General features: G+C 44.4%; 1 protein-coding gene and 2 long non-coding RNA genes across 7 annotated transcripts; 2 read left to right on the forward strand and 1 right to left on the reverse strand.

Moving 5' to 3' along the window:
• Positions 1-56: 56 nt before the first annotated feature.
• LOC133393133 (uncharacterized) lies at positions 57-9874 on the reverse strand. Its single transcript, XM_061656592.1, has 7 exons — positions 9495-9874; positions 7374-7672; positions 5980-6311; positions 5297-5451; positions 4045-5155; positions 1904-3259; positions 57-858 (listed from the first exon to the last, which is right to left on the reverse strand). Exons 1-6 carry the CDS (start codon positions 9872-9874, stop codon positions 3122-3124), a joined length of 2415 nt encoding a protein of 804 aa, XP_061512576.1. The 3' UTR covers positions 57-858; positions 1904-3121.
• An 8775-nt stretch (positions 9875-18649) lies between these two features.
• On the forward strand, positions 18650-20873 carry LOC133392893 (uncharacterized). 3 transcript variants are annotated; one of them, XR_009765870.1, is made up of 4 exons: positions 18650-19198; positions 19306-20283; positions 20352-20479; positions 20558-20873. It is a non-coding gene; the product is annotated as an uncharacterized LOC133392893 (long non-coding RNA). The 3 variants fall into 3 exon arrangements; XR_009765871.1 differs by having other exon boundaries at positions 18652-19450; positions 19860-20283; positions 20558-20871; XR_009765869.1 differs by having other exon boundaries at positions 18654-20283; positions 20558-20869.
• A 277-nt stretch (positions 20874-21150) lies between these two features.
• LOC133392892 (uncharacterized) lies at positions 21151-25376 on the forward strand. 3 transcript variants are annotated; one of them, XR_009765867.1, is made up of 7 exons: positions 21151-21518; positions 21587-21714; positions 21793-22629; positions 22705-22997; positions 23094-23354; positions 24917-25170; positions 25262-25376. It is a non-coding gene; the product is annotated as an uncharacterized LOC133392892 (long non-coding RNA). The 3 variants fall into 3 exon arrangements; XR_009765868.1 differs by having other exon boundaries at positions 22822-22997; XR_009765866.1 differs by having other exon boundaries at positions 21793-22997.
• The last annotated feature ends 280 nt before the right edge of the window (positions 25377-25656 follow it).

Consider the following 25656-nt stretch of genomic DNA (forward strand, 5'->3'; position numbering starts at 1 on the left):
TTTCATTTCAAATTCATTTCTTTCCAAGACCAAATGGGGATAATTATCTGTTTTGTTTCTGGTTTTATTATCATAAACTATTGTTGTTCACGAAGTCCTTGGCCATTTGAATACGTATATCTCTCAGTGTATTAGAAGGCCGGGATGAAAAATACTCTAAAAGAGCCAACGTGTCATTACTCCTCCAATCACCTGCCACAAGCCTCCCGTCAACAACTCTATCAAATGCCGTTGCAGGGGCATACAAAGTTCTTGACGATCTTTTGCAGAGAAAATTATGCAAATAAATTGTAGTTAGTACAACTTCAGTAGCTTTTTCTGGTTGAAGTTGAATTGGGGTTTGGTATATCCAGAACCGATTGGATATGTGGCCTAAAGCATTTTCGGCAACCGTACGGCCACGAGAATGACGATAATTGAACACGCGTTCAATGCTGCCCGATGCATGTGTCCCAGGAAATGGACGGATACAATAATCCGTAAATGCAAACGCCTGATCGCCGAGTATAAAATACGGAACGTCTATTGCATACGACACTCGCAATGGCTTCGGCTCCGGAATATTCAACTGTTTGTTCTCGAATTTTTTATTTAATCGAGTGTTTTTGAAAATTCCACCAGAAATGCCTCCTTTGCCTCCAGAAATGCATCAGCACACAGGAAATTGTAGTTAGCATCAACTACAACCATTAACACAATGCTATTAAAACCCTTGTAATTAAAATATTCAGAGCCGCCGTGATTGGGTTTTCGAATACGGACATGTTTGCCGTCGATGGCACCAATTGCATGTGGAAAGTTCCAGCGTCGTTCAAATTGCTCAGAAATATCGAGCCATTCATGTCGCGAACACGGCGTCTGTAATTAAAAAGGAAGAAAACTTGTCTTAAATATCATCAAATAATCAATATATTGTAGTATCAGTGGTATTGTAGTATTCATAGGTGAAAAGTTATGTTTTTCTAACAGAACTATTCAATCCTTTTTTTCGATTTTTTTCAGATAACTGTACCACAGCCTCCAGCCCCATTTCCAGCCCCACTTCCAGCCCCACTTCCAGCCCCACTTCCAACCTCACTCCCATCCCCACTCCAATTTCAATCTTCCCCGGAAGATGATTATTTCCTGGTCGGAATGGATGATGTTGAAATCATCCATTTCGATCATGAATATGAGCCTTCCATCCCTGTCCCTGGTCCCTCCTCATCACTCCCTGGTCCCTCCTCATTACTCTCTGGTCCCTCCTCATCACTCCCTGGCCCCTCCTCATCACTCCCTGGTCCCTCCTCATCACTCCCTGGTCCCTCCTCATCGCTCCCTGGTAACTCAAATTCCACCCCGGTCAACCCACGGAAAAGAAAACGGGATAATGAGCTGGATGAGGTCCTTATAGGAAGCGTCAACCGGCTGATGGAGGAGACTCTTGCTGCCGCAAATAACAGAGAGAATACGTTCGGCCGTATGGTGGCTGATTTTTTGCGGAGGTTTACCCCTCAGGAGCAGGATCGGGTAACCTCCAAAATTTTGCGACTCCTGCTTGAAGAAGAAGAATCGGTGATGGCTACTCGGGCCAGTGAAGAAATGTAGGAGAAATAAATTTGTGAATTTTGGTATAAAACGAATTTCAATCAATGTTATATAATCACGGGATAACGGACTGGCAAACGAAGGGCGCGAGACTGTGAGAGGTTTCGGACAGTCCTAAGGCAGGCCAAGACCGCAAAGCGGTTGTAGCGCCGGATAAGTAAGTAAGTAAGTTAAAATTTTAAATATATCATCAACTAAAAAACATGAATAAAATGTAGTAATATTAATGAGTTAACTATTAAGCACTACGGCAAAGCCGTCCCTCCTGAATAAAAAAAATGAGTTAAGTAAACAATCATAATACTCCTGGTCTTACCTTAACATAGTCACGTAGAGCCTCTCGAATGCATTTACACACTTCCATTACTATTTGGGCAATGCATGGACGAGACGCCTGTAATAAGGATCATTTAATATTTCTTGCTCTAGCAATGCTGAACTTCACTTACACGAAACATATACTGCAGGCCTGTAAACGTTTCGCCAGTTGCCATATAACGCAACGCGATTAATACCCTTTCCTGGGTAGTAATCGCTTCCCGCATGTTTGTATCCATGCGCTCGATTATAGGACGAACAAGCCCCACCAAAAAGTCAAAATCTTGCTGTTTAATCTCACTATTTCGGATAATTTATTTTCCGCGTTTCGGCGTAACCTTCAAACCTTTAATATTTACCAGCAGTTATTCGTTGTGCAGCAAAATTGGAAGAGAGAGTTTATTCGCGACATACACTGTTATTTATAAACTACTCGATCGAGCCGAACACTCGAAATTGAACGAAGAATGTTCGTGTTTCGTTAAGCACGATATGAAGTGACAGGGCTGTGCCTGAACATCCTACCCCCTTGACGCAAGTCAACAAACAAAACAAAAACAATCAAAATAAACAGAAATTAGGTGCATGTGCTCTCGTCGGCCTCTGCCACAGGTAAGATACAAATTTTTGTTATCGGACGAGTTACGATACCTTTTGATGTTTTCAGTGTTACTACCCGTGTCAGCTTGTCGTCTCCGGTGTGCACATGTACGATACGTGCGAGTGGCCAACGGGTTGGGGGGGAGGAAATCATCCTTCAGGATGACCAGTTTGCCAGGTAAGATGCTGTCGTTCCTCTTCGCCATGGTGTTATCACGTTGCATCTCTTGCAGGTATTCCGTCGTCCAGTGCTTCCAGAAGCGCTGCACCATTACTTGCCACTTCTGCAAGTCGCTGAGGGTGCAGGAACGAAGATGGGTGTAGTCCGGCTCGGGGACAGCATGCATCGATGTGCCCACGAGGAAATGCGCTGGGGTAAGTGCCGATAGCTCGTTAGGGTCGTCTGACATAGGTAGGAGAGGACGCGAGTTCATCGCCGCCTCAATCTGATGTAGGACAGTTGTATAGCCTTCGTAGGATAGTCGCGTGCTGCCTAACTGCCGAAAAAGGTGTCGCTTGGCGGTCTTCACAGCTGCTTCCCACAATCCGCCGAAATGTGGTGCCTTGGGAGGGGTGAAGTGCCAATTGATGCCGCGGTTAGTGCAATCTGTCACAATTAGATGTAGCTGCTGTTCATCGCGAAACATTTCGAACAGCTCGTGAAGCTCCCTCGCCGCGCCTTCGAAGTTTTTCCCGTTGTCCGAATGTATGTGTGCCGGTAAACCGCGTCGTGCTGTGAATCTGTGTAATGCAGCTAAAAAACCAGCAGTAGTTAGATCACTTACCAGCTCCAAGTGTACGGCCTTAGTAGAAAAACACACAAACACGCAGAGGTAGCATTTTCCCGGGGCGGCTCGTTTATGGGCTGGCTTCAGGTATAATGGACCGGCGTAATCCACTCCTGTAACACTAAAAGGCCGGCTGGGAGTGATGCGCTGCGCTGGAAGCTGTCCAAGTTGTTGCTGTTCAAGTGTCGGTCGCTGTCGAATGCACCGAAAACAATTCTGCACAATGTGCTTAACAAGATGCCTTCCATCACGGCCAAAACTCTTCGCGAATTCGAGATAAGAGCAGCCTTCCTCCTCCATGACGAAGCTCCTCGTGTTGATACTTTGCGATCAATTGCGCGAACGGATGTTTCTTGGGAAGCAAAACAGGATGCTTCGCTTGGTAGGGAAGTTGAGATAGTCGTAAACGTCCACCTACACGGATGATCCCTTGTTCGTCAAGGAATGGACTTAGTGCACGTAAAGGTGATTGCCTCATGACTTCGTTTCCCTTTTTGAGCTGCCCGAGTTCAGCTGAAAATGCATCCTGCTGTGCTAGGCAGCTTAACACAGTTTTTGCTGTTTCCATGTACTCGGGTGTGGCGATTAAAGGTGCGGGGTGCTGTGCTGCTGTTCGCTGAGTGCGTGCCTTTTCCTTAGCGTTACGTGTGAAGCGAATGCAGTATGATACGATACGCAGCAATCGCTTGTAGCTAGAACACAACGCAAACCAAGGGTGATTAGTGGTTTTGTTTACAACGGCAGCACTCACCTGGCGAATCTCTAGATTCGTTTCGTTGGCTGGTTCCGGGTTAGAGTTGGGCCAGATGGAAGCGGGCAAAGATAGCCAATCCGGACCGAAGCTCCACAGTTTGCTTTTCAGGAAATCAGCGGCTGACATGCCTCGTGAAACCAGGTCAGCAGGATTAGACGCGCCGGGTACATGTCTCCACTGCCGCGGGTGTGAGTAATGCTGTACTTCAGATACCCGGTTAGCCACAAACGTTGCCCATGTGTTGGGTGTGGCGCTGATCCAGGTTAAGGTGATGGTGGAATCCGACCAAAAGAAAGATTCTGCAACGTTGATCCCCATCGCCTTCTTTACTCGGTGATGCAGGTGTGCTCCTAATACAGCAGCGCATAGTTCAAGGCGGGGTAGTGTGACGCGCTTGAGCGGTGCCACACGCGATTTGGAAGAAAGCAACGTTATGCGAATCTGCCCACCTTCGCCTTCACAACGCGCATAAATGCAGGCTCCATATGCTGCCTCCGATGCATCACAGAAGGTATGTAGCTGAATACGCGCACCAGGTAGAAGCGCATAACGACTAACCTTGAATTTAGAGATGAGTTGCCAATCCTCTTGTATTGTTTTCCATTTCTTACAGATAGTATCTGGAACATACTCGTCCCAACCAGCTTTCTGCAACCATAATTCCTGCATCATCATCTTGGCCCGAATGACAATCGGGGAGATCAGGCCCAGCGGATCGAACATGCGAACTACGTTGGATAGAATGGATCGCTTTGTCGGAATGGACACATCACTGGATATTGCGGATTCGAAGGATAAAACGTCATGCTCTGGCTCCCATGAAACACCAAGAGCCTTTACCGTCTCGTGTGGTAAGAATTGCCGCGCTGACTGTGTGCCGATTTGATCCGCATTTAAACCGGCGAGCACCTCGAGCTGATTGGATGTCCACTTTCGCAGCTCGAAGCCGCCTTTGGCGAGCAATTGAGAAAGCTCGATTCGCAACTGGCGAGCATTTCCGATGGAATCAGCACCACCGATGAAATCGTCAACGTAGAAGTTAGTTTTCAAAGCAGCTGCAGCATTGGGACAAGAGGCGCCCTCATCGTTTGCAAGCTGCAGCAATGTTCTGGTTGCCAAGAATGATGAGGGGGCTAAGCCATAAGTAACCGTATTCAGCTCAAAATATTCGATTGGCGAGTGAGGCGAAAATCGAAAGCAAATGCGTACAAATTTCCGGTCGATAGGATGGAGCAATACTTGTCGATACATTTTCGCAATATCTCCAACAACGGCTACCTTATATGTGCGGAAGCGCAAAATTATGTCGAGCAGATCGTCCTGCACGACAGGGCCGACGCATAACGCCTCGTTTAGCGAAAAGCCGGTGGACGTCTTAGCTGAACCATCAAATACCACGCGAACCTTTGTTGTGGAGCTAGCGGCTTTGAACACGGGATGGTGAGGCAGATAATACGCGGGTTCGTCGTCGGAGGGATTTTTTATGCGTGACATGTGCCCAAGCTCCAGATACTCACGCATGAAATCATGGTACGCCGCTTTTACGTTTGGATCTCGTTCTAACCTCCTTTCTAACAAACTAAACCGCCTTAATGCTGCTGCCTTCGAAAGGCCAAGCTTAACATCGAAGTCTGCTTGTTTAGGTAAGCATACCATATAACGACCAGCTTCATCTCGCTGTGTTGTATCCTTGTAAAATTGCTCACATTTGCGATCCTCAGGAGAATAGCCATCGTTAACCTGTAGTTCTTCTACTTTCCAGAAACGCTCTATTGATTCTTCTAGTGAAACCATACACACCACGGATGAAGTGTGAAAAGTATTGGATGTTGCTGGCTGAGAGGTAGATGCTGATCCACTCACGACCCAGCCAAATACGCTCTCCATCAGGACTGGTAGATTCGATGACATTTTATATTGCGCCCCGCTTACAAAGAACGAGTGATAGTGCCGGGCACCGAGAATAATGTCGATCGGTGCCGACTTCTCGAAATGGGGGTCGGCGAATATGATATGTGGCGGTAATTTCCAGCCGCTGGTGGGCACATCATGTGCGGGCAGGTCAGCAATAAGCTTCTCGACTATCAAAAACTCAACGTTAATCGCATAAGGGCTCGCTCTGGATGATACCGTGGTGCGCATCGATTTCCGCACCGGGGTGGACGATTGACCAGCACCAATCAGCGTGATATCGACCGTGCCCGATTTGATACCTAGCCGGTTAGCAAAACGGCTACTCATCAAATCTGGCTGGGAGGCACTATCTAAAAGTGCGCGTGCAGGATGCATTATGCCATGTGCATCAACAATGTTTACTAGTGCAGTTTGAAGCAGAACTTGTTCCGTAGTTTGCCTCAATGCTGCTGCATAAGTGCGTTGCGTGTTTGCCGTGTGATCGTCTGTGTTGTGTGTGTTGCGTACGGAAGCATTTTGCGCAGCTGACGTGTTTGCAGTGGAAAATGTGCCGTAATTTTGTGAAGAGTGTAAAAGCGAGTGGTGTGTTGAATTGCAGTGTCTGCACTTGTATTGCGATGAGCAATCACGCACACGGTGATTGTCGCGCAAGCAATTCAAGCACAATTTCAGTGTCATTGTGTTTCGGTACCGTTCCTCCGGTGACATTTGCATGAAACGGGGGCATTTCGTTAAATTGTGATCGGAGTGGCATAAAGGGCATGTGCGTGTGTCGTGTGATGTTGACGGAAAGCTTGCTAAGCGCATAGGCGGAGCATGTTTATGTGCGTAGTGCGTTTGGTTCACGGTAGGGGGAGCTTCGGTAATGTTTACCTGTAGGGTTTCCAACACTCGCATACGGCGCTGTAAAAATGCGATTAATCCTTCGTAACTAGGATTTTGGCTAGTTGAGGCATTTTCCTCCCAATCTCTTAATGTGGAGGTAGGCAATTTTGTGCACATTAAGTGTTCTAACAAGCAGCTCCATGCCTCCGTTTTTTCGCCTAGATGATTGAGCGTTTTCTTGTGACGTTCGAACTCGTCCACAAGATGGTGAAGGGTTGATGCACTCTCCTTCTTAACGGTGGCCATACCAAAAAGTGCTTGAAGATGCCGTTTCTTTAACAAATACTCATTCGAGTATCGTTCGGTGAGCATTTGCCATGCTAGCTCGTAATTGGCTGCGCTGATCGTGATTGCTTCGATCACCTTTGCGGCCTCGCCTTTCACGGAAGCTCGTAAATAATGAAACTTTTGTATCGGTGGTAGTTCCATGTTTTCGTGAATTAATCCCTCTAAAGTGTCCCTATACGTGAGCCATTGCATGTAATCACCATCGAACTCAGGAAGTGAGATGGTGGGAAGCTTTATACCTGCCAACGGGTTAGTGTTTGGTGTTGTGCTTGCGGATCGCGGAGCGTGCACCCGTTTAGCCTTCAAATGGGCTTCAAGGCGTATCAAACGCGAGCCAAAATCGTCTCGTAACGCGGCATTGTGACTTATCACTTCCTCGGTGGCCGCCGCATCTTCCAATTTGGCCTGAATTGCTTCCAAATCAACGGAAAGCTTCTGGACCTTTGCAATGCGAATGTTGATTTCGATTGCATCCCGTTCCGGGTCAAATTCTGCCAAAAATTGTTCGTGCTTAGCCAATACTGCTAGCAAAACTGTCCTTCTGGACGACAAAACGTTTATCGGAGCAGTCATAGTCGGAGTTTGACAAAAAACGCTAAATTTCGCGGACACAGTGAACTCGGTCGATTGTGAGGCGACTAAAGCACAGTTACACGCGCGCAAACAGTGATTATCGCGAGAATAATTAAGATTCAGAAAACCAGAATCGTCTTAATCCTGGTCACGGCACCAATGTTTAATCTCACTATTTCGGATAATTTATTTTCCGCGTTTCGGTGTAACCTTCAAACCTTTAATATTTACCAGCAGTTATTCGTTGTGCAGCAAAATTGGAAGAGAGAGTTTATTCGCGACATACACTGTTATTTATAAACTACTCGATCGAGCCGAACACTCGAAATTGAACGAAGAATGTTCGTGTTTCGTTAAGCACGATATGAAGTGACAGGGCTGTGCCTGAACGCTTGCCTATTCATGCGAAGGAATTTCAGCAGCATCGCACCTGTACGTTCGGCAGATACATGCTTTAGCACATCGTTTCCAATTTACCGGCGCTCCATAAACAACGGTTGAACCCAATAGCAACGGCGCTTTGCTGGCCGGCGACCGGCTTCCCTAGCTTCAGAAGCCTCTTACACTTTTTCAACTGCAGAGAGCCACGATTTGACAGCAAGTTTACGCATCAGCGCTATTGACCGACCAAAAACGCCGTCACACGAAGCGTAAACTTTTTGACAGATGTTTTGATCAAATTCCAATTTTACGCCAAAGTTTACGCTTCGTGTGACGTCCGTAATACACGTTTCTAATTTTTGCTAAAATACGTTCATTGAAATTCGGGTAGAAAGAATCGGTTGCTTCGCAACAGTGTCCATCAAAGTTCCCAAGCTACATAGAAATAATAAAGCTAAAAAAATTGTTCCCCGTCGGCAGAGCCTATACATGTAACTGAAAGCGCTGTAAAAAATGATTTACAACCACTTGTACATATGACAACAGAAAACATTGTCAGAATGGAAAAGAACAAAATATTTGCCTATTTGGATAGCCGAAAACTCAACCTCATAAAATTAATTACACTGATGCCATGGGGTATGGACGGGTCATCAGGCCATTCACAATATCATCAGAACTATTGTAATCAAACTGCCGACGTGATTCATCTAATCAAATCATGTGATCAAATTTAACTCATCAAAGTGTTCGATTTTGCCGATCAATTTCTATAATCTTTGCAAGAGAAAATCGTGAATTAGTTAATGATAAAAAATCTGAATTTGAAGCAGAAATTTAAGCACTTTGGCCATATTTATTCGAAACTGAAAACAGGTAAAAATCAGTAATTTTAGAGTTTAGATTTGTCTTGAGTATGATTCACGGAAAATCTTTTCATACATCACACAAATTCCCACGTTTTGCTGCCCGATATGTGGATCAAAGCCCACAGAAATGCAGAATGTAAAATACATCGATAACGATCGATTTATTTACCAAATTCGGAGTGACAGTAGACCAAGTTCGAGCAGGTTCATCAGGTAAGAGCGCTACAGGAAATGTTTCAGACGAATATTTTCAAACCCTAAACTTACAACTGAAGCGTTAGGTGTTGATGAGGACTTGATAACGCGGTTTAGAAATATATTAATAGCTATCAATAGTGAACGGCCTTTGAACGCAGAAACGATTAGTTTATATTGTAAGGACTTATTATAAGTTTATCCATTTATATAGCTGCTATTACATACCAGCAACTGTACATAAAATTTAAGCGCGTGCTGGAGAAAAAATTCTTAACACTCTGTTCCGTTAGGTAGTATAGGGAAAGAATGCGCATGTGCATAGTCCGCATAGAAACGTGCAAAGTGCGCACCTTGGGAGCACCGATGACGAGAAGCAGGCCTTCTATACGCAGCTGGAGAGGGAGTACGACCGCTGCCCAAAACATGACGTGAAGGTCGTCATCCGACACCTTAATGCCCAGGTCGGACAGGAGGAGGCATATAAACCAACGATTGGAAGCTTCAGCGTCCACCAGCTGACAAATGATAACGGCCTCAGGCTGATAAACTTTGCCTCCTCCAAGCACATGAGCATCCGCAGCACCATCTTCCAGCATGTACATCTGGAGACACCCGAAGGGTGATTCAAAGTTCCAAATCACGTTCTGATTGACGGAAGGCACTTCTCGGATATTATCGACGTTAAAACGTATAGAGGCGCAAACGTCGACTCGAACCATTTCCTGGTCATGGTAAAGCTGCGCCACAATCTTTCCGTGATTAACAACCAACGGAGTCAGGCAACCCCAAGGTTCAACCTGGACTGGTTGAAGTGTGCTGATGTGGCGGAACCTACCGGCCGACAACAACATCGCCGCGATGCCCCTCGCAGACCACTGGACTATGGTGGAGCGAGCCATCAGCACTGCAGCCGAACACAAGATCGGCCGCTTACCACGTAGAGAGAAAAAGGTTCAAAAAGTAAGAAAATGGTTCGACGAAGAGTGCAGACGAGCACTATCTAAGAAGAATGCAACGCGCGCCCGCATGCTACGGCATGAAACCCGTCAGAAGGTGGAGATCTACAGATGACTGAGGAAACAGCAAACCCTGCTCTTCCAGGCCAAGCAGCGCCGTTTTGAAGAGTCAGACGAACAGCTGCTGCAGCAGCTTTCTCAGACGGGGGACACCCGCTTGTTCTACAGGAGATTGAAGGAGGCACGGAGCGGGTTTGCTCATAAAACCGCAATGTGCCGTGATGCGGAAGGAAATATAATGACGGACGTGTGGGAGGTGATCGAAAGGTGGAAGTGCTACTACGAAGGACATCTGAAAGGAACAGAGGCAGGAGAGGCTGGCGCAAGTGGCAGAACAAGGCAATCACCACAGAAGCAGCACAGCAGTAACAACAGCGACAGCATCGGTGCAGACGACGAGGTGCCCCCTCCATCTCTGGATGAGATTGCCAGCGCCATCAAGCAGCTTAAGAGCAATAAGTCTGCCGGCAGCGATGGACTGGCGGCCGAGCTCTTCAAGATGGGACCTCAGAGGCTTACCGTCGAAATGTATCAGCTGATCATGAAAGTCTGGGAGCACAAAAAACTGTCGGAGCGGTGGGCTACAATATCCAGCGGGTGAGAGAGTTTCTACCGTTATAGAGGAACTCAATGTTCTCAATGAGGATCTTTTCGTGGGACAGAGTGTGGCCGTTCTGTCTAAACACTGCGTGTGTTTTTGTATTTGGCTTTGTAAACATGCTTACATGTTTAAATGTGAACACAATGAAAAGGTAAATTTCCGAGATCGAAATAAATCCATCACTTACGCTCGTTTCATATTAGGCTTATAACGCGTTGAATCACGTTATCAATAAGGATTTTTTATATTACGTCTTATCATTACAACAACCAGCGAGAAAAAAGACCGAGCTAAGGACCGCATGTCCTTAGTATTCTAATTCTTTCTCCGGTTAGCCTAGCTCGATTCAGTGGAAGGTTGAGGTACACAGCGACAGGTGGGGTACCTGTTATAATTTGTTACCAGCTAGGCCTAGATAGCTAGAACTAGTCTAACGCGAATCTAACGAAACTGGTCTAAAGCCGTAACGATCACTACAGAACCCCCCACCAGTGACGGAGTCACGAGATGAAATTGATTTGAGCGTTAAAGGCGGAATCGCACCTCTCCAATCATCGCTCCACTCAGCCTGATCTTTGGTATGCTTGACGAGCGGTATGCTGATTCATCTATTGAGATAGACTCGTATTTTCCTTTTATATTTATTACGAAAAATTTTCTGAAACACCGAACTTTGTCGAATGGTCCTTCGTAAGGAGCTTGCAGTCCAGTTTTTACTTTGTCCACTCATGCAAAAAATTGTTCGCAACCATTTAGATTTTTAGGAACATAGCGAGTGATCGAAGTTTTTTGTGTAGTGACTGTAGGCTTCATAGTTTGAACTGCCTTTTTCAGATTGACGATAAAGTCAGGGAGATCTTATGAGTTATTTTTAGAGGATGGTATAGATACTTCAGCTGGGAGCCTAAGGCTCTGGCCATATACCATCTCTGCTGGTGAACCCTTGATGTCGTCTTTAAAAGATAGCCTAATACCTAGAAGACCAATGGTAATCGTCTCATCCAACGCATGGAGTCTTCACTTGACATGATAGCACCTTTTAGTTGTCGGTGAAATCTTTCGACCATCCAATTTTATTGTGGGTGGTATACTGTGGACAGCCGGTCTCGTAGTACAGTACATAAAGACTACAGTAGTACATACTGTGGTCTTTATGTGATGGAGGAGCTTGGTTGGTTCCTGAAACAGTTTAGAGGTAAATTGTCTTCCACGGTCAGTTGTGATGGTTTCAGGGCATCCAAAACGCGAGACATAATTATCGACAAATGTTTTTTGCGATGGTAGCTGCTGACATATCTGCCATGGGATAGCACTCTGGCCATCTCGTAAATCTATCTACTATTGTGAGTAGGTAACATATGTCTTTCGAAGGAGGTAGAGGACCAACGATGTCCATGTGGATGTGGTCAAATTTGCCTTTCGGAATCTCAAATGTTTCCAATAATGAGTGAGTATGGCGTGTTATTTTGGCCTTTTGACATCCAATACAGGCACGTGTCCAATCTCCCACGTCCTTGTTCAAGGATGGCCAAAAATAACGATCGGTTATAAGCTTTCTAGTAGCCCGGATGCCAGGATGTGGGTTATTGTGGATCCCTTGGAATGTAAGCTTGCGCAGAGACAAGGGAACATACAAACGTTGTCTTCCTGTGGAAGACTCTATAAATAGCTGAACATTGTTTGAAGATATTTGTGTCAGTTGATATTTAGTTTTTCTGTTCTGTTTTTCTAGCAATATTTATAAATGTGAATCTTTCTTTTGCTCTTTTGAGAATTTTTGATCCGTTAACACCGTTAAGGAATCCATGTCCCCAATCCTAGATAAGGCGTCCGCTACTACATTGCTCTCTCTTCGAATGCACTGTATATCAGATGTGTACTGGGAGATGAAATCGAGATGTCGACTTTGTCGCGGAGCCTTTCAGCCTTGGATTTTGGATGCCATTGTTAGAGGTTTGTGGTCTGTTAACACCGTAAAGTCTGTCCCTTCGAGAAAATTCCGAAAATGTTTGATTCCTAGGAAAATGGCAAGTAGTTCTTTATCAAAGGTTGAGTATATCTGCTCGGTTAGTGTTAGTGTTTTTGAGAAAAACGCCAATGGTTGACTTTCACCAATGAGATGTTGTTGTAGTACCGCACCAACTGCATAGTTAGAAGCGTCGGTAGTGAGAGAATAATTAGCGTTACACTGTGGATGAGCTAACGTGAATGCATTTGATATGTCATGTTTTACTTGAAGTACTGCTTGTTCACATTCTTCTGACCATTAAAAATTTTGTTTACTCATTTAGCTGTTGTGCTCAGCGATGAGTTGATACAAGGGTCTCAACTTGTCGAAAACCTGTTTAATAAATCGATGGTAGTAATTTATCATTCCTACCAATCGCTGAAGTTGTTAAACGGATGACGGAGAGGGAAATTTTGTAATGACTTCTACCTTAGAAGAAGAAGGAGTTATTCCTTTTTCCGAAATGTTGTGGCTAAGGAAACCCAACGATGATACCCCAAGAACACATTTCGATGACTTTATTTTGATGTCATGACTAGCTAGCCGATGGAACAAATTATGTAAATGTTCAATGTGCATTTCTTTCGTCGGACAAGCTATTAAGATGTCGTCAATATAGACAAACACAAATTCCAGATCTCAAAAAATGCTATTCATGAATTTTTGAAAGTTTGGCTCGAGTTCCAAAGACCAAATGGCATTCTTAGGAACTCAAATAATCCGAATAAAGTTGTAATAACAGTTTGGTGGACATCTTCCTCGGAAATAGGATGAAGGTGGTACGCCCGTACAAAGCCCAATTTTGAGGAAAATTGGCACCCATGCAAGTTCATGCTGAAATCTTGCACGTGTGGTATGGGATATCGGTCGAATGTGGTTATTGCGTTCAGTCGTCGATAATCCCCACATGGTCGCCAGTCGTGATCTGTTTTGAGAACCATGTGCAATGGCGAAGAAGCTGGAGAAGAAAAAGGCCGGCAAATGCCTAAGTTCAGCATATGCTGAAACTCTGCCTGGACAATTTTATGTTTCTTCGGTTGTAGACGGCGAGACTTAGCAAATGGTAGAAACCCTTTTGTTTCAATGTAGTATGAAACAGAATGACTGACCGGTGTGTTGTAGTCAGGGGGCTCGATCAAGGATGGGTATTGTCGTAAGACTTCACCGAACTCATTTGCTTCCACAGAATAATGTTTTGGTGTGGAAGTGTCCACTGTCGCTAAGCAGCTTTTGACACAAGGTTTATAGATGGATCAATTAGGCGCCGTTCCTTAAGATCAACTAACAAACGAACCCTCACAACAGGGAGAACGTCCGCTATATTGGTACCACCACTAATATTGACGGAACGCGAAAAAGTGTATCAACCCTTGCGATTATAGTTCAACGCAGGGAGGCAACAATTTATCTCTTCAAAAACACTTATTTGCTTCAAAGCGTTGACGGATAACCCACAAGCAATTTTAAGCTCCTCACCTCGTCTCTTCATCATTGATGAGTTTACTTTATTCACATTTCTTATAGCTGCCGGAGCTAACGTATTCGTCATTCCACAAAATTTGGTATGCACTGTAGCCAAACCAACTGACCACATATTTGCAGCAGCCAACGGTAGTACCATTACTACACATGGCACCAAGTTAATACAGGTATCTCTTGGATTGAGGCGGTCTTTCACTCATACTTTCGTTATAGCAGCGGTGAATCGTCCTATAATAGGAGCTGACTTTATTCTCAAACACGATTTGTTAGTTGATCTTAAGGAACGGCGCCTAATTGATCCATCTACAAATCTTGTGTCAAAAGCTGCTTAGCGACAGTGGAATCTTCCACACCAAAACATTTTTCTGTGGAAGCAAATGAGTTCGGTGAAGTCTTACGACAATACCCATCCTTGATCGAGCCCCCTGACTACAACACACCGGTCAGTCATTCTGTTTCACACTACATTGAAACAAAAGGGTTTCTACCATTTGCTAAGTCTCGCCGTCTACAACCGAAGAAACATAAAATTGTCCAGGCAGAGTTTCAGCATATGCTGAACTTAGGCATTTGCCGGCCTTTTTCTTCTCCAGCTTCTTCGCCATTGCACATGGTTCCCAAAGCAGATCACGACTGGCGACCATGAGGGGATTATCGACGACTAAACGCGATTACCACACCCGACCGATATCCCATACCATATCTCCACTGATAATTAGACTTGACAGCCATTTGGCGGATCATGTTTCGCAGCTCCGATATTTCTTGGCGAATATCGTCAGTCGCATAATTGTGCGAAAAATACTTTGGCTTAGATTCAATTTCAGAAACGCTACCTGAATTTGTGCATGTCTAAAGTCTATCAGCGATTTACATTTGCTCATCGTGGTTCTTAAAATCGGCTGCAATGAGTGCTACCTCAATGGATTTGGGTAATCTCGATTTCCACAACTTTTGTATAAGCGTGGCAGAGATATCAACCGAACCACCTGCGAGCTGCACCATGTGCCGATAAAGCTCGGATGGTGACCTGTCACCCATCTCCACGTGACATAAAAGTTTCGAAAGTTGGACTTCCTCACTGGTCGAAAGGCGACTCAAAACATGTTCCTTAAAATGAGTGTATGGTGTTTTTTCATGTGAAGCCTTGATAACATCCAACACTTTAGCTAAGGTTTGTTTAAAATTTCAAATTTCAAATTTCAGGCATATCATCCCAGAATAGGGGTAGCTTGGTGGCGATGCGCTCCATCGGTGGCACTGTTTTGGGGTTCTGCACCATGCTAGGCCACTAGGCCTCTTAACCTCTCGTTCTAATGGCATGTTATACAATTCAAATTTTATGTGTATGTAAGTTAAGATAAAAATTCCATACAAAAAAAATTTAGGCGAATAATAAAAATATAAAGGAAATACAATAGTGGAAAAAATCATACTAAAAATTGAAATCGAACAATAAAAATAAACTAAAAAGCCTTACTGCTAATCTTAGCACTGCCTTAATCTTAATATTCTTATAATATAATAATATAATAATATGATTGGATCTCAAGATGGAAAAGTGCGTGCAAAAAATATAAACAGAATAAAAGAAACGCGCTCACCGCCAATTGTTGAATTACCGAGTAGATGTTTCCCTTAACCGTCTGCTTCAACTGTTACCCCGCTGCCGGGGGATGCTGCGATGATGTTCTGCGGTTGTTCCGCTCCTGGAAAATGATGTGATGGTCTTTAGCGGTCACGCCGTTCCGATGATGATGCGACGGTAACACCGCCGGTCTGATGATGATGAGATGGGCTTCAGCGGTAACACCGCCGTTCCGATGATGATGTGACGATCCCTGCCGTTGTAAGCTGCTGCTTACCACTCTCCCGCGCCGTCGAACTTATAGAATATCGTGCCGATAGTCGAACTGTAGATCACTTCCTTGTCGCGGCCACTTCCAAAGTGGAATTAAACGTCTCGCACTCATTCAACTGCGATTCACTGGACGTACTGCGAGGCATGTATGTGAAATGGGGAAGAGAAAAGAAGCGTGCGCAAGCGACAGTATGTGCGCGAGAAGAAAGGAATAAAACGAACGGGCGATCATGAGCGAAGGAAGGAGAACGCGGTTACGGCGGGTAACGCGGAGCGAGAGGGAAGATGGGCAGAACCTATAAAAGCGGTGCGCGCTTTGGGGACGAGGAGTTAGTTTGGGGAACGATACGGGAGCGGATAAATGTGAACTACAAAACGAGTGGAAATAAATCGTGTAGAAATCTATTTTCCGGTGTCCTTATTTACTCCCCATATTTTCAGCTAACTTCACATGTACCGAGGTGTGTCGATATGTGTGTTCGACGACAATGCAATTGCCTTGTGGTAATTGGTGTCGTCGACGGAGGATGCGATGATGATTAGCTCTCCTCGTGCGCCACTGGTGTAGGTGTGCGTAGCGTGCACTTAGTACGTAATACGTAAGTCACCTCGTGGTCGCCGCTCGCCGACGGATTTCCGATGAGGTGTTATGTTCATTCCAGCTATCAGAGTGAAACACGTTGCGTGTGGTTGGAGCTTGCACGTTGAATCATGCGTAGCGTAAGGCGGCGCTCTAGCAGCAATCGAACACGACATCCGACACGAACAAACCCATATAATCATATAGAGGTGCACTGTCAGACACAAACAAATAAACAAGACAAACCTCGAGTCGAACATGTCAGTTGATTCTGTCTGTGAGAGCGTTTCTACATACACCGAGACTGCAGCTGAGAGATGGCTGTGAGAGAATTGACAACCGGTTTCTCACTCCGGTGTGTTGTTGTTGTTAGTATGGTTTAGAGAGGCTTTGGCTCCTGCGGAGTTCTTTCGCCTCTAAAACGCCGGTGTGTGTAGAAGCTCCGGAATGCGCCGAAATGAGATTATTAGACTGCAAAAATGCAAACTATAATTGATCGTTCGCCATAAACTGCAAATTTAATTTTTTCTCAGCTCCATCGTTCTTTGCATGCTGAGGAGATTTCTCTTACCGAAAATGCTGCCAGTCGCTGTCAAAGCATGCTGTCAGTTATTTTCTCAGCTGCTTTCTCGGTGTATGTAGAAACGCTCTGATGTTCGACACCCACCTGTGCTGTGAGTATCTTGGCTGTCAAACGCTTCACAGCTACAGTAGATAGAATTCAATGCGGGACATTTTCAAGTTTGTTTGCGTAGTTTGTCTCTTTTTCTTGTTAAAATTGCGTGCAAAATATTTAAAAGAGCTATCACTAATATTTGCAATGCTTCGCAATCAATTATAACATGAAATATACAGGTTTGAAACGTATAAGGCCCGTGTCTGTGCTCCATCAGATGAGATTTTATCGGAAGGGCTGTCAAAATTTTATATGGAATTTGAGAGATAACGTCGGACGTGCGATTTTGTCGTACGACGGAATAAAAAAAATTTATTTCGTCGGACGCCGCATCCGATTTTATCTGTCAATCTAAACTCAGGAATATAAACTCAGAAGAGAGTTGATTTTATAAGAAATGTTAGCGCGAAAGTAAACTAACACAATCGTGTTAGAGCCATGGCGAATTCACGTGTTGATGATGAAAAACTTATAATTTTGGTACAGGAGCATCCTTTTCTTTGGGATCTTTGCGATTCGAGGTACAAAGACAATTTTTAAAAAAAGAATACATGGGATATGATCGGAAATCAGCTTCAAATAAACGGTACGTATTATCTGCATCTTGAACGAAATGGAGCAAGAAGCTTTGCTATCGAGGATGGTCGGGCCTAACACGGTGTTGGTAAAATTGTCACTTGTTACATGGTTTTGTTAGCGACATCCTAAACCCGGAAGTAACTACATCCGAAATCCGAAAGCAATAACATCCGAAAATGTCCAATAGAAAAACTGGAATAAAGAAATACCATCTGCACATTCTATGACGCCGGCAAATGGAAATATGTGATGTTGAGTCCCACCATCCTAAGCAGTTCAGAGCATTTCAGACGCATTTCGCTGGCAGGTGCATTGATGACAGCAGATTATTTCATTTATTTTATGTTTTTAGCCTTAAAGCCCCTGCATGGATTCTTGCATGAGGGACCTAATTTCCATACTAATTTCAAATATCACATCCCTATAAGCATAATTCCATGCAACCCTACCACGCAAACAATGAGACCCCAAATTTTGAGTGATTCAGGCCGAGGGGAATGAGGAAGCTTGAGGAAGCACGGAGAAACGCGCTGCGATGAGAGTTCGCATTCTGTTTTACACGCGCGCTTCACTAACACCAATACAAATACCGTGCTTTGACGAGCCGTCTGTGAATATGTGTCTTCTTTCAGCGAGCTCAACAACTTCGAGCTGCTCGTCACATCGTGTTGTCTCGCTTATACTACCCGGCAGGCAATTGACGTTTCATACTAGGGCGAGGGGTGTTGAAACGCATGGAAAAGCAGGAAGAAACACGGACGAGCGCTGATGAACTGCAACTGTGTGCGTGCAACAGCACCAAACGGCATGTGGCGACGTACAGTGTATGGATGTGTGTGTGTTATTTTAGGCAGCGAAGATGGATCGAGGTTATGTTTACAAAGTGAAAGAGTTTGATGCAGAAGCGTCTTCGTGATAAACATGTATTTTAGTTGCATAATTTCAGTGTTAAAGTTTGTAATGTGAACTTAAAAGTAATGACCATAGGTGCTATTCACTTGTGTGCTGTTGGCGAATATTGAAGCGTTGAAATATTTAAGCTTCATATGTTTGTTTGTTGTGCTTAGTGTGAAGCAAAAATGTGTGCTAAAGTGTTATAAAATAGAAATATGTATACGTATCCGTCTAATGTTCGGTTGTACCTATCTAATTTTCCATATTTTTGGGTGTCCTTATCCTTTACCAGGAGAAAACTATAGATGGAGGTTAGATACGTGCAGCTATTTGCCTCCGCAGGAAGGTATGTTAATTAAAGTTGTTGTATTTGTAATTTTTCATTACGCTGCAATTAAATAACTTATCGTATAAAATTTGCCGTTTAACATTATGAATAATCGATGTTATCAGTGTTCTTCAGAAGTGTTCCAAGCTGTCCGAAGACACACAAATCCGCAATCCACAATCCAAGCACACAAATCCAATTCACCTCGTATGCACCCAGCGGATTTCATGCGAAGGATATTGGAAAGCCATCAAAGAAGTGGGCATGATGGTAAGGAAACTTTGATTCTTTTTACTTTTAGATTTCTTATCCTTATTTTTGTTTACAACAACCTGAGATCGTCGGTGCGGGCCTTATGGGAACTGCGCGGTCAGAGCAATAACCGGATGAGCATTTCGTTTCAGGTGGAAATTATATCAAGTTTGTGAATTGAAGAGAGTTACGGCACATTGTGCCACACTAAATAAATTTATTTTTATTTCTTCCTTCTATGGCAGCTTGTTTTAACATTTCCCTGTATGTTTACTCTTGCCGGTGCTTGTGTCAGTTTTCATTTTAAATATTCTTTATCATATTCTTTATCTATGTCTATTCCCACGTGGTTTGTGGCGATAGACTTAAATAAGCACTGTATTTGGGTAGTTACTAAAAGCTATTTTTTCCTGACGATCCTTCCCAGCTACACCGTGCAAGAAAAGTCCCATCAAACAACACGTCTTAAGCCTCATGCATCCTGTTGTTGGCATCCTGGCGGCTGATATCTGCATCTATTATTTAAGTATAACTGCAAAATGCAAAATCATCTCCAGCTATTTTTGCTTCAAATGCATCAAACTTTTGTTCATTTTCGATTTTTTCTATTGCTAAACTCTGCGCATTTCTTCTCATACCCTTCATAGGATTCAGTATTGTGGACTGCTAATTTAAAATAACCATAATCTGTGCGCTGCGTGCATCTATTTTCATTAACAGCATCCGACAACGAAGGCAGCAGCTTCCAGAATGCTCTGTAGAAGTAATTGAAAGGACTGCTTGATTTGCTCCTGCTGCAGCCTGGTGTTCATAGTCGGTGATCATCATTATTGGTGATGAAGGCAGCACAGGTTCGTACACCGGAAACGTAGCAGACTCGTTGACGGTTTCTGATCATTTTTCCTGGTTATATTTTTAGGCAAATTTATCACAATAGGACCAGTTGCTCGTTCAGTCGTTATGTACGATGTACCGGTGCTTGTCGATGGCACTTGGTTACCACCATCAACTATCTTGCCTGGCGGACGGATCTGGCTAGGAACACAGGTAAAAAATTGCTCAGATATAGCAGTACTCGTTGATGGTTTTTGAACATTAACGCTGATCATTTTGGGTGGTGTACAGCTCACAATACAAACAGATCCTCTAGCAGCCGCTATCACCGATGCAGAAGCACTGGTGGGTAATTGTTGTCTTACAACAGCGGACATCATACCACGCTGATTCTTCGGAGCATGAACTTCGACAAGCGATGCAATCGATGGTACTGCAGATCCCGCCAATGCCTGTTGTCTACCGATCTTCATGCCTGATTCCTGCGGTAGAGCATCAGCAACCGGTACCACTGATGGACGGAACGGACGGAACGGACGGAATGGTACAGGAACACCAGGTAATGTTGACCGATGATGATTACCATCACCGAAACGACCTACTTGTGAAACAAACACACACATCAATACACATTCAAACATACATCCACACACACACACACATGCACACACACATACACACACACACACACATTCACACACACACACACATACACACAAACAGAAACACATACAAACCACACATAAACTTGGCCCAACGGGTGCACGGTGCGTTAAAAACCCAATGCCCTATCATTCTGTCCGATACTGTACGCAACAACCGCGCCCAAATCTATGGCATAGTATTGGGTGTTAGCTCGTCCGCTAGCACCGGTTACACATCCTGTTGTTGGCATCCTGGCGGCTGATATCTGCATCTATTATTTAAGTATAACTGCAAAATGCAAAATCATCTCCAGCTATTTTTGCTTCAAATGCATCAAACTTTTGTTCATTTTCGATTTTTTCTATTGCTAAACTCTGCGCATTTCTTCTCATACCCTTCATAGGATTCAGTATTGTGGACTGCTAATTTAAAATAACCATAATCTGTGCGCTGCGTGCATCTATTTTCATTAACAGCATCCGACAACGAAGGCAGCAGCTTCCAGAATGCTCTGTAGAAGTAATTGAAAGGACTGCTTGATTTGCTCCTGCTGCAGCCTGGTGTTCATAGTCGGTGATCATCATTATTGGTGATGAAGGCAGCACAGGTTCGTACACCGGAAACGTAGCAGACTCGTTGACGGTTTCTGATCATTTTTCCTGGTTATATTTTTAGGCAAATTTATCACAATAGGACCAGTTGCTCGTTCAGTCGTTATGTACGATGTACCGGTGCTTGTCGATGGCACTTGGTTACCACCATCAACTATCTTGCCTGGCGGACGGATCTGGCTAGGAACACAGGTAAAAAATTGCTCAGATATAGCAGTACTCGTTGATGGTTTTTGAACATTAACGCTGATCATTTTGGGTGGTGTACAGCTCACAATACAAACAGATCCTCTAGCAGCCGCTATCACCGATGCAGAAGCACTGGTGGGTAATTGTTGTCTTACAACAGCGGACATCATACCACGCTGATTCTTCGGAGCATGAACTTCGACAAGCGATGCAATCGATGGTACTGCAGATCCCGCCAATGCCTGTTGTCTACCGATCTTCATGCCTGATTCCTGCGGTAGAGCATCAGCAACCGGTACCACTGATGGACGGAACGGACGGAACGGACGGAATGGTACAGGAACACCAGGTAATGTTGACCGATGATGATTACCATCACCGGCATTCGAGACCAGCGCTGACACTTCATCCGTTACCTTCACCTGTTCAACAACACGGACTGGCATTCTTTGTTGACTCGCGCTGAACGGCCACTGAAACCACCGAAGGCACTGCACTTGTTGTCGGAAGTTGTCCAACAACACGCACCGGCAATCCGGGAGGACGGATAGCACGAGGAATGGCAACCGGAACCACCGATGGCACTGCATTTGTCGTCGGAAGTTGTCCAACAACACGGACTGGTACATCTGACTGACGAAGCTACTTATCACATACCCGCATTTTATGTCCCCATTCTTGGTGTTTCCGGGTTACTCGCCATCGCGCTGTAGTCGGATCATACTGCACCTGTCCTGCTTCGATTAATGTCTCCCCAAAGACAATATTAGAGCACGCGTTCCTATTCCTCATCCTCCGGCACCGTCTGGAGAATGTGGGAGTCACTGCTCTATAAAAACCACCGGACTACCACAAACTGGAAACAGCGGAAAACCCCGTGGGTCACCGGCCACCGTGCTAAATTGAAGCAAAGTTGAAGTAAGTCTGACAGTATCTAAAGTAATAGAAAGACAGTTTGATAAACTGGTTAACAATGTTTATTTTTCATTTCAGCTAATATGCCGTGCGAAAAAGCAAAATAAAATTTTCATTTTAATGTTTATTAAGCTACACCGACATTATATTTTTCATCTAAAACGTTTTTGATGTGTTTTTTCTCATTGCGTTTAGGCGTCGTGTATCAGATCGCAACTGCTAATAATTTCGTCGTCTGAGACGGACTGTTATGGAGGTACAAAATCTTCAGTGATGCGTTCACGCATCTACGAGCCGGTAATTGGCGGTATCCAGATCATCGTCGTACTGTTAGCTTACCTAAGCTACCGAAATTAGCGACAGTGTAAAATGTAAGTGAAAGACAAATTGACGATATAATTAAAATTAATGGTTTACATGGATTGCGCTCCACTAACAATATTTTTCTGTTATATTGTCTATTTCAGCTGTGCTGTGAGACCTACAGTTGCCTCTCACAACCGTCCGGAAGTCGCAGTGATTTGGTAACATCAAGTGCATCACCACCGCACGAAGCGCAGCATATTGACGCAAGCCCAAGCGGACAGCAACCAACTGCAGCAAACGTACGCCGAACGAATGGTCGTGGTAGACGCGTTAGGATTGCAAGGCGATACTTGCGCTCTAAAACAGATGTTTGGACCACAGAGGTGACGTTCCGAGATTGTAAAAACATGTCGGGCCCACAGGTACAGTATCGGACATTAAGATAGGACCCTTTTTTTTCAATGCACCGTGCACTTGTTTTGCCACGTTACTCGTGTTTGTGTGTGTGTGTATGTGTGTATGTGTGTGTGTATGTGTGTGTGTGTGAGTGTGTGTGTGTGTGTTTGTGTGTGTGTGTGTGTGTGCATGTGTGTGTGTGTAGTAGTAGAAAGTGAGTGTGCTTTTTAATGTGTATTTGCAAGTGCGCGGGTTTGTGTCTGAAAAACATAGCTTGCCATGATGTCATATTTCGTTGAAATTATTCTTATTATGTGTGTTATCATGTGAAACATTGTGCGTTTACACTTGGATAAAAACTAAAGTTTGCATCGACAGCAGCCCTTGTTCCTCGGACGAAAACGCAGGTGTGCTGTTTCATGAATGTGAATGCGACACCGGTGCGAAATGGACAAAAGCACAATAGCAATGAACTCGGCATTCCCTCACAGGTGTTTCTCCAGTGCACGCCATTGAAAGGCCTTCGTGCATCTCTGCGTTGCACGTTGTGTGCGAATGGTAAACTTTGTGCGTGCATTGAGCTGGCGCGCAGTTGTTCTTTTCAATGGGCGTTTTGTTTCATGAGCGCGGCAGTATTCTGTTCTCGATTTTGAAGGGAAGACGCTTACTCGCGTACTCGTTGATAGTTTTTATCCATGCGATGTTTTCGCTGCTCGACAACGATGTAATTCATCGCGTATAGAAGTAGAACGCAGGCAGAGCACGGGATCAGCCGTGTCCAAGTTTTTAACCAGCGCGTTCTTGACGGTCCAAGCAAGCAATGTTAGTAACAATGGGTCGAGGTAAACGTTGTACCGATTATCAGCGCCATATGTAAAAGCGAATGGCTGCTGCTGGCATTAAGCGCAAAAGGATCGAGTTCGTAATGGAACGATCGCGCACTTTTGTGGCAAACGCGCTTCGGACAACCGAAACGTGCTTAGACAACTGAAACGCGCTTGGACAACCGAAACGCGCAAGTCAACCGGACGTCCTCAGAAGACCACGGCGAAAGAAGACCGTAACATTGTTAATATATCGAAAACACACTGATCGCGAGGGCGGTGGTCCTGCTTATCACACCAAAAACCTAACCCAAAACACAAAAAAGCTACTTACAAATCTATACGAAACGACCTACTTGTGAAACAAACACACACATCAATACACATTCAAACATACATCCACACACACACACACATGCACACACACATACACACACACACACACATTCACACACACACACACATACACACAAACAGAAACACATACAAACCACACATAAACTTGGCCCAACGGGTGCACGGTGCGTTAAAAACCCAATGCCCTATCATTCTGTCCGATACTGTACGCAACAACCGCGCCCAAATCTATGGCATAGTATTGGGTGTTAGCTCGTCCGCTAGCACCGGTTACACTGGTGCGGGTAGGAAGCGTGCAAATGAAAAAATCTGTAAAAATGTCCCCCTTATTCCTTTATACATACAAGAAACGATCACGAACGATCAGCATGAAATGCACTTGACTGATATTATTCTTCTTTCTTTAGTTTCAGATAAGCCGTTCTCATCAATGCCATACCATGTACGGTCGGCTAGTTACACTTCATCACGAAGGACAATCACATCTGGGTCACGGAATGCTGCCAAAACAAAACGATGAAGCTGGTTTAGTCCTCGATGACGACGCAACTCCTGCACGTTCGTCGTCATACTATCATTTCAACTGGAGGCATGTTTGTTTAGGCGGCTACAACAAATTGTTTGAACATGTTCAAAACAACATGGCTTCTCACAATTACTGGTAATGTATTGCATTCTCTACGCTTTATTTATATGAAACGCAAATAACTTTGTTTACTTATTCTATATTTTATTTTTTTATTTAATTACAGGTGAATGCTGGAAATCTCCCTGATAGCCATTTTCGTGCGCTGAATTAGGTTTGTATGAAAAATAGTGTATTTTTAGAATATTTAATTATCAATAAAATAACGGTCGATTTGAAAATTAGCTGTGTTGATATACAACCCGAATGAAAGAAATACACGGATAAACGAATGTAAACAATACACGAAAGAACGGGAGGTCCGTTTCATCCGTACCCCCCCACGCCCAATCATGTCTTCCGTTGGGCGCCTGAGCCATGCACGGTTGGGCGCCCGTTTCTCCTCCTCCGGCGCCGTCAGTTTAGCTGTCAATTGCCTGCCGGGTACAGCATCGAACCATCGCTCCGTATGTCCCCCCTCCTACGCGTACAAAACCACCAGTACAGCGTGACGCTTTGCCG

This window comes from Anopheles gambiae, chromosome 3 (genome assembly GCF_943734735.2).
Source record: "Anopheles gambiae chromosome 3, idAnoGambNW_F1_1, whole genome shotgun sequence".
In the NCBI taxonomy this organism is placed as follows: domain Eukaryota; kingdom Metazoa; phylum Arthropoda; class Insecta; order Diptera; family Culicidae; genus Anopheles; species Anopheles gambiae.